The sequence below is a fragment of the Crassostrea angulata genome, chromosome 7, assembly GCF_025612915.1.
Source record: "Crassostrea angulata isolate pt1a10 chromosome 7, ASM2561291v2, whole genome shotgun sequence".
NCBI classification, from domain to species: domain Eukaryota; kingdom Metazoa; phylum Mollusca; class Bivalvia; order Ostreida; family Ostreidae; genus Magallana; species Magallana angulata.
The window spans coordinates 47,742,855-47,752,987 of record NC_069117.1 but is presented as its reverse complement, the minus strand read 5'-3'; the positions used below and the strand labels follow the sequence as shown (position 1 = coordinate 47,752,987).

General features: G+C 31.3%; 1 protein-coding gene across 1 annotated transcript; it reads right to left on the bottom strand.

Moving 5' to 3' along the window:
• Positions 1 to 1,394: 1,394 nt before the first annotated feature.
• Positions 1,395 to 4,199, bottom strand: LOC128156631 (uncharacterized). Its single transcript, XM_052818850.1, has 4 exons — positions 4,084 to 4,199; positions 2,920 to 2,966; positions 2,546 to 2,701; positions 1,395 to 2,376 (listed from the first exon to the last, which is right to left on the bottom strand). The coding sequence occupies exons 1-4, from the start codon at positions 4,179 to 4,181 to the stop codon at positions 1,958 to 1,960; spliced, it is 720 nt and encodes a 239-aa protein (XP_052674810.1). The 5' UTR covers positions 4,182 to 4,199; the 3' UTR covers positions 1,395 to 1,957.
• Between the last annotated feature and the right edge of the window lie 5,934 nt (positions 4,200 to 10,133).

The following is a 10,133-nucleotide window of genomic DNA, read 5'->3' as shown; positions in this document are numbered from 1 at the left end:
ATTTCAATATCAGAGTAACAAATTCTCATAATTTGAAATGGTACTTAATTGTATGATCATTTAAAAATGTGTCGAGCCCAAGCTCTTGTTCTACTTACATGCCATTTTTAGACTGATAATTCAAAACAAGTCTACAAGAAATCCTCTGATGTTTTACATGTAAATAAGATCAGCATGCGCGATTTTCCAAAGTCTGTGTGTTTTAAAGAAAGTCTAATTGAAAAATAGTGACGGTATTAGTAGTAAAATGTCTGAAGAATTTTTTATTAAGAATGTCCACAATATGTTTATAGGAAGTTAGGTTATTTAAGTCCAAATCTGGCTGAATTTTTTGTGCTAAAGTAAATTGCAATTTTTTGTATGTGATAACTACATTTTCAACCGACATGTAAACCAAATTTGTACAGTATACATGTACATGTAGCTTCATTCACAGCTCTGCAGCTAGCTTTTACATGTAGTTTGCTTTTGATTGTCGAGTTATCAACAATGATGATTGGTCACAGATATGCATGTTATAAGGACTGTACAGTACAAAATCGTGTTATAGTGTAATTACAGACAAAGACACTAGATTAGAAAATGTAAATAGTATAATATAAAAGAATTAAAAGAGCTCATGCTGAATTTTTATGATCTTCACTTGATATTTTATGTATTTATTAAACCAGTCTATAGATTGATAAAATGAACCATTCATTTAATCTATATAAAAAGCTGATTTGAATAAAACATCTTTAAAATACGAAGTTTTTTTACCATCAAACAACACACCAATGTGCCCGTTTTGTTTGATGTATTAATTTACTATCTGATTTATCCTGTCGCTCAAATCTATGAAATGTCTCTTGGATAGAGAAGATGGATTCCTCTCTTTCTTTTTTCCCGTTTCTTTGGAGGAATACCGATTGACTTTTTCTCTTCTTCATGAGTCTCAATCTCTTGTGCAACTGCTGGTCTTGAGAAACGACCTGTTTGTTTTTCACTGTTTGGGGTACAAGATTAGGAGGTTAAAGGAGGATGTCAATCTGATAGCTTTACCTTTTGACCTCTGCTGTGGAGGGATGGGACAATGATCTGAAAGGGCAGGTGCTTGTTCAAGATTTAGAAAGAGATATTCCTGTTCTGGTGGTGATTTTTCTGTCTGTCACTACGTCCTGCAATGATTTGTTTGCTGTTTGCTTTTAAGAAAAGTTGCTAAAAATAGGCTTCGTGATGTACAAAACGTCACATTTATAAATGTTTAATGGTTTAGTTATTTGGTTGATATATCATCATATTTAAAAACTCATATTACAATGCTTTAAATGATAATCCTTTTTAGCTTGAAACTATGAGACCGGAATAGAAATAAAGGCGCAAAAACTTCATTTAAGTCGCCGGTTTTATTCTAAAGTGATTTTAATTAACAGGAAATCGATGTAATTTTATTTGAACTTGCATCACATAACAGCTTTGATCTAATCTCAAATATATGTTCATTAGTGTTCATTGGAAAAACTGGGTTATAGTAATTATTCCAGAAATATAATTCATTTTGATACATTAAATGTAAAATATATCCCGAGATCAAAATTATAGTGTTTAATTTGAATAACTTAGAACAATTAATTTTCATGGAAAAAAAGTCCATCGATCTACTCACCCATGTATCCTTGTTTATAACTGTGTTTTTATCAGCCATTGTTTGTAGTTTTAGATTTTCGTTAGCAATATTTAGCTGATCATAATCAATTTGATAAGTGAGAGGAAAATTTTTATTAGACTAAATTAAACATCTATGAAAAGGATGGGGCAAAAGGGGCACCCTAGTTTTTACTCAGTACTGTTGCTAAAAAACAGTTATCAAAAAGTCTTGTAGCTTGAGATCACATTTTTATTCTATAATCACCTAAACTTTAGTTTGCAGATGATTAACCATTGAAAGACACAAATATAAGTATTTAAAAAAAACACTTTAGTTTTGAACGATATCTGTTTCATCGTCTTTATTGGTGTGTGTTGTGTTTGTCTTTTGATGTTGATTATTTCTTGCCGGAAGTTCCGGTCGAGTTTCCTCTCCATCCAGTGACGTACATGATCTTGTTAAGACGGTTGCTCCTATTGTGTTGTCCTGAGACTCCTGTTGTTCATTAATTTCCACATAAACAGTTTCTAGTCTATATGTATCATTGTCTTCTGCATTCAGAAGTTCTGTACAGTTTCTACGAATGGACTTAAAGATCCATGGTACTCCAGTCAATACGAATAAACACAGAAGAACACAGCCCACTAGTATAATCGCTAATGTTAAATTATCATTACCGGGATTCTTTTTATCTGTGTTATTTTTTTTTGTTTTGTCTCTCATTGATGATATCGTCGACATCGTGATCACTGAAAACAATGGCGTAACATCTGGTAAACACTCAGCTTGAAATGATAGTGAAGTGGAAAAAGTATCCATGTATTCATACTGAGTAATGATGTAATATCAAAACCTTTAATAGAAAAGGACATGTATACAACAGTTTTAATTTAATTAACGCCTGAACTCTGTACCAACCTGTAGAGGTCCCATTCTGTGAATAATTTCCTTGACATCCATGTACAGGGTTACAATCTGTGACGGTACAGTCACACGTATATTGACATCTTTTACCATAGTTAGGGTATATACACCGTATAGAACAGTTCGTTCCAAAATATCCTGGCAGACACTCTAAGGGTACATGTATAAACCAACAATATTATTATTAACATTATAGTTAACACATTTTTAAAGATTCAAATGCTAAATAAATCACTTGCATTTGGACACATTTAACTGATTCTGGTTTTTAAAAATTATATTTATGCAATTTTATAACATGACTTTTGGTGTTGGTTAGAATGATTTCTATACTTAAAACAGTTAAGTCAATTCACTTTTATTTTTACCTTTACATTCTTCATTTTCCCAAAAATAGTTAGTACAACATGGAAGTCTATAAAAGAAATATTATAATTATACTTTAATTTTGTAAATTCATATTTATGTAGTCTTTTTTTTTGTAAATGATGCTAGACAATGGCATGAGATATAAATGAAAGAAAGACGGGCGCAGATCGAAAGATAATGCTCGTCTATAAATAAATGATTATGTACTGTACTAACAAAACTCGATCAATCAACATTACGTTTGTTGGCATTAAACTTTTATGTACAACAGAATTCTTAATCTTTGAAACCATATTCAACGGCTGATAGGAGTTTTTACCTCTGTCAAATATACTTGTAGATAAAAAAAAGGACAATTCATAAAACCACAATAAAAATAAATAAATTGATAACAACCTGTTAAAGGTACACTTACGTTTTATTTTTTCCAATGTTACAATCACCAGTGTGACATATCATAACATTGAAAATCCAAAAAATATAATGCATTGAAAGATAAACCATTTTGTTTTAATACATAAAAAAAATTGAAGAGCTGCAAAAAGAATAAACCAGGAAAATCGTTTTCCAGACATTTCTTCATCTACAAACACCAGACTTTAATTCACCAATTGTGATTGGAATATACACAACGAACAGGAAATATAATTTTTATACTAATACATCAATCATTTTTACACTTGCGTATCCGAGAAAGGCACAGATATAATCGACGGTGAAAAGCGTTTTACAACAAGTTGTTCCAAAAAGGTTGTACAAATATAATTACATAAATTATGCATTGAAAATTCCATAATTTCGTTTAATTATGTCCATCATGTATATTTTGCTCAGAATTCATTAAAAAAAAATCTACCTATCTCTTTTGTTTCTCTATTATTTGCAGTGGTTGTGTCATGTTGTAAATTTTGTATTTAATGCCTCCTGGTAAATTCATTGTTTACAACAAGACAGTTGGATTAAGTACATAGCATTTTCAATTCTATCAGGAAAATGCCAATGAAATTAACGACCATCACTTCCCAGAGATGTAAGGCAAGAGAAAGGAAATTGGTAAATAACAGGACCTATATACTGGATTCACTACATCAACAACTCAGCCCCCGAAAAATAAATTAATAACGATTTTGAGATATATGTGACTAAAAGTAAGTTATACTTACTGGTTGTTTTCAACATTTCCAATTATACAATCTGTAGTGTGACAAAAAACCATATTATTGAAAACAAGAATAAACCAATGCATCGAAATGCCATGCATTTTCTATAGAACATTAAATGAATAAGATTAAAGAAAACAAAAAACCCAAAACTTCCTGTTTCCTGTAATGCATTCTTCTGTTATATATGATTTTGTAATATTTTCATCAATTTGATCGTGATAAACAAGGAAATAACCAAATTAATGGTTCATCAATTTAAACATCCTGCTATAATGTAGATGTTAAGATCAATACTATATAACTCTTTATCTACTTAAATATGCACAGACTGTAAAATATAGCATTCAAAGAATTCTGAAAACTTGGGTAAATCAAGAAAAATATTTTATTTAATAAACACGTGAGAAAATTGAGTTGACGATGACAGTCGTAAACAATGGTTTTCAGATTTTGTCAGCTTACATAGACATATCTGTAAGCAGTTTTAAGCGACTTCGATGCAAAATTGAAACGCATAGTTACTGATTTTAAATAATCTGTTGGAAATGAAACATGCACCTGTCATGTTTAATATATTCTTACATGTAACTTTTGATGCACTCAAATTTTACTAAAAGAAAATGTTTTGTAGACAAAAATTATTATTGAAACAGATCAAATAATATGTAATCTGAAAAACAATTTATGATGTTATTTCATTCTTCGGGGAATTCTTTTTTCCCGATGTCATCTTGTAAATTTCAAATTTACTGGATTTGTCTGAATACAAAATTTACAACATGAAGTTGTCGTGCTGTAATTTTTTTTATTTACATTGTATGCCCACCCAGTAAATTCCAAATTTACGACATGACACCAAAACGTAGATATTTTATATCGCATGGGTGTCCTAGGCATCCACATACATTGTGCGTATATATATAGGAGGGTGCATTTATGGACATTTATGGTTATGAACATGCCTCATGTCTCTTTACTATAACTTTAGTCAGTTAAAAAAAATAACCAGTTACTGTATGTTATATCAAAATAATACAACAGAAGACATAAAACTTTTTAACTCGATTGCAGATTTAGAGGGGGATATGTGGGTCTTACAGAGCTATTGAATCGATTTCGTGGAGAATATATTAGAAGTAATACCACTTCCCCATAATTTGGTAGAAAAATAAATGAAAGTTAGCGTTTGTCAAAAAAGAGTTAACAAAGTTAATTGGAGGTTGATGGGGGATGATAGGTGTAACGGTAAGGATACGTATACCCCCCCCCCCCCTTCCTTCCGTTATTGTTTATCAGCGCCTAAAACGATACGTTTCGGAAAGTGAAAAAAATTCTTTCTCCCCAACTTAGATTTTTAAATCATTTAATATTTATTTGTTTGATGAGATATCGGCGCTTCTGATTGGTTGAAAAATTTCTTTGATACCTGCATCAATAAAATTTTCGCCGGATCTACTTTTCTCAACTGCTCTGATCTAACACTATTTATAGAACGGGAATTTCCAAGATAAACACTGTCAACAAAATGTAAAGTTGTGTCTGTTTTATTGTCAGCAAACAAAATACAAATTTGTGAATATAAAAACTTGAAAGTTTAACCTTCAAAAATAAACAAAACACTTTGTTTGATTCACGAAATAGAAAATTAAGCGTCTTCTCACGATTTCGTCTGCTTGAGATCAATCAATATTTACAGCGAGACTGGCTGTTCCTTTTATGGATTTCAATAATATAACGAAAAGATACTCATATAGGCACATAAACTTTCACGGTAACACTGCTGTTCAAATTTGGTAACGATGATTTTTAAATTTACACACGTACATGATCAGTCATCAGAATAAGCATCGTAAAGCAAAGCTATGAGTAATGCATCAACTCCTTCGGTGAATTCCAAGCGGCAGATACACCCCTGCGAATGTTATTGTCATTCAAATTTTAGACCACGTGGTTTTATTTGACCCGTTCAGTTTCGCAGTAAAAATCGTACCTCGTGTATAAAGTCTATTTCACAGTATCTAGGTTCTTACAGTCAAATATAAAATCTAGAGGTTTATTGATTTTAAACTTTATTTTCATTAATTGGTGAATAAAATGTGTTCTAGAAATAAATGTGACTATACAAAAATTAGTTTTTGTCTCCTGTTGCAACAACTAACATGCTTAAAAGAGATCCCTCCTGAGGATTAATTTTCGATCCGCGCCTGACCTAGTAATAACATCAATAGTGAAACAGACTATACCATTTTATGCAGAATGTTCCTTGAAAATGGCTCGATATACTAAGTTTTAATGCAAAACAGACACCCATTATTTTTTTAAAAACATGGTATTGCTCACCACAAGCATCAAACATGGCTATGATTTTATTAAGCAACCCAATGTTAATATTTTCAACCACTCTACACGTGTTTGAACACGAACGATAACTCTGTTCTGAATATTATCGTTTAATATAAATAACTGCTAGATGGTTAAATAAGACATACATCTTGAAAGCTTTTCCCGTTTTAACATAAATCAAAGTAGGATATGATATGAAAAACGACCAGTACTTACGTATTTTGAGAATATTATCCGAACACTTATACTTCCGCTCGAAATTTCACAGGAACTGAACAAATATCGGTGAAGTCTCGTGAACTTTCATTCGAGCACCTCTGGATTTATTACTTACTTGGCAACGATAAAGGAAACATTCCGAACACATTCGCAGGGGTGAGATATATACCATTTAAGTACATCACTGGCTATCTAGTTACCACAAAGTTTACAAAAGTCGCTTATACATACTATTATTTGTCGACATATCAGCTATTTTCGTCCACGATCGCTTTTCCTTGGATGGTTATGTCCAGTTGCATATTCCAGCGATCTCACATGAAAACTAGTTTTTAATTAATACGAGTTTTTCTGCTCAGTGAATGATATCACAAGCTATCGCATGTATTTTCCATTCGTTTTCAATTCAGCCGGTTCAGATTTTAACTCACTATTTGTGTTTAATCCATTAAATTCAGCCCAGTAGCTCTGCATCAGCTGAAGGCGAATACATTTTGAATATTGTTGCTGTTGTTGTTTTGTATTCATACGCGCCGCTTCATTTACATTATTTACATTTTTGATCAATGACACTTCACATTTTTTTATTTGAAAATGTTTTATTTAATGATAAGAAATGAAGATAATAATTTTTCTATTGATCGACGTATCAGAGAAAAAATTGACCGGAAAACTTTTTCATCAATGCGCTACGCGCATTGATGAAGTTTTCCGGTCAATTTTTTCTTTGATACGTCGATCAATAGAAAAATTATTATCATCATTTCTTAATTCAAATGATATGGAGACTTCCGGGAATTTTATAAAGAATCGTTTCCTTTTCCGATAATGTTTAGAATCTTTAGAAATTTGATTTTAATATTTAAAAATTTCCTTTTAACAAATCTTCCTGGGCATTCATAATTATCAAGAATAAAAATTTAAGCGCTTGGGAGGGGTATTTGTTGGCTCTTGATTTAAGAATTTGAGGGCTCCAATATAACAATATTTTAAGAATCTTAATGTAATTAATACAAATACATGTATAACACAGTTTTTAAAGTGCATACGATGTATGTATTTTAGTTAATACTTTTTGCATTAAATGAACAATTTTATTTCATTTTGCTTTATTTAATACGCATGAATTTTCATTATAATAACTTGAATATGTATTTTTGATTTCTACATATACAAAAACTACTTGAAACTAAAGTGTTATGTGTCTCTATGTTATAATGATTTAAGCATTTTTAGGATATTCCTAATATAGCCTTGGTTTTCACCACTAAGTTTGACTCAGGATGGACCTAGATTTTCTTAAGTTTTATCTAAGGAATTTTCTTAAGAAGAGTCTTAGGAATTTTTCGTAAATGTGCATGCAGGTATCCTGCGATCTTGACGGAATTAAAAAGGCATGAGTATCTTTGTCCAAGTCCGCCGAAATGGCCTCTGCTGGCCGTGTACCATTTGTCCGTCGCTTTTGTTTGTCTGCCATCGCTTGTCGCAGATTGTGACCTGGTGGCTGTAAATTGTCGATGCATACGCTTCCCTCGGGTTGGATCTGGCCGTCAGGGTGGGGGTATCTCTTTGACTGTAAGTTACCTTGTCCTATCTTGGCTGATGGTCCAATTTCTTTTGAGACATTATCCAATTATACTGATATCCAGGCAAAAAAAACATACTGACTCTGAAAAAAATCGAAAAGAAAACATTTGCTTTAAAGAGGTTCGCTTCTTTCTTTTGTGTGCATATATCGAAAAAGATTTATGAAAACAGCCTATAATATAAATGTTACAATCCTTTTACTGTTTAAAAGAACATTTGGAAAAAATCACAATATTAAATCAACGCTTCAAAGAAATCTGCATATCCTACCTTTTCAATTTTTTTCGACGCGGTTGCTGAAATGATCTGAAGATAGGCCATGATGTCATAGTTAACGTTATGAAAACAGAACTGGCCAGAACGCGACAAAATATCGATGGTATTGTCATTTATCAGAAATACATGTAATAATATCTCGCTTCAATAAACCGAGTTAAAAATAATAAAATAATTTTGTCTGCAGCTTTCTGCAACTCTTTATACTGTAAAATGGTGTAATAAAATAAAATCGCTTTTCTGTTCAAGTTCTTTATTTCAATTAAATATTAGATTTATTGGCAATGAGCTACTATATAAACAAAATAACTCATATTACAAATAGACACACACAGAAACATTAATAAATTCATAAATACACAATTTGCATTTAATTCAAAATATGACATCAACGAACCTCCAATATAGGGCGGCGGTGCCACACACAGTCAATTAGTAGACTAGCACACTCACTTACAACAGGTATGACTGTATTATAATAAAAAAAAACCCACCATATATATTTATGCTTAAATCTAGAAATAGTACAGACAAAGTTATCTCAAAATTGCTATACATTTCTCTAAACAGTCTGTATATAAAACAATTTTATTATTCTCACATAAAGGATATTTAAATTACTGTGTATGGAATAAAATACAAATGAATAGTTATTCCAAACATGAAAATAACTCTCTTACCGTAAATAATGCAAGGTCCTAGTATCACTCACACGTTTTACCCGTTTCACACCTGAACACGCTCAAGGGCGTCAGCGAAGTGAGACTCCGTATAAACTTGTTAAACTTATCTAGTTTAAATCTCAAATATTATAATAAGTAAATAAATAATTTCACAAATTAGTCTCACTTTGCTGATTATTGTAAAAGAATAGAAAAACAACTAGATAAATGTTCAGAAGATATTTTTAAACAGTAACATTTTTAACATAATCTCTAAAAAAAGAATTTGCGCTTAACAGAAACTCTAGAATAAACACAGGTAAAATATACGGTACGCGATTCGCGCAAATACCACGTATAATTTTAACCATTACATAGGCAATAACAATTTATTTTGTACCAAATTTTGAGACTTCTGCAGTTGATGGTGGGATGGTGCCTGTTTTAATGGCGGATTGAATAAAATATTTCCGCATGAATCTTACTTTTGTTTATAAAGTGGATACAAATTTACAAATTTACACAGGTAACATAAAACGCATGTGATTATATACGAAGGTTTTGATTTTAAATATTTCAATACTAACAATTTAAACATTTTTTCTCTTAGTATTGTTGAGAGTTATTGGTAATTTTCTGAACAAATGATCGAATTCAAGTACCAACCTGTGGTTGATTCTTTCTCTGATATATCTCCTTGACATCGATGTACATGGTTACAATCTGTGATGATACAAGCACACGTATTCTGACATCCCTTCCCATAGTAAGGGTATGCACATCTTGAAGAACAGTTTGTTCCGAAATATCCTGGCAGACAATCTAATCAATGAACATATTAATCATGTTACATGTATTTTATTCATAGTTTTCTCACATACCATAGTAGTTGTAAAGAACAAAAAAATTTGTCAATTGTTATCTTGATCCATTCCAGTTTATGTTATAATATGAGTCAGACAT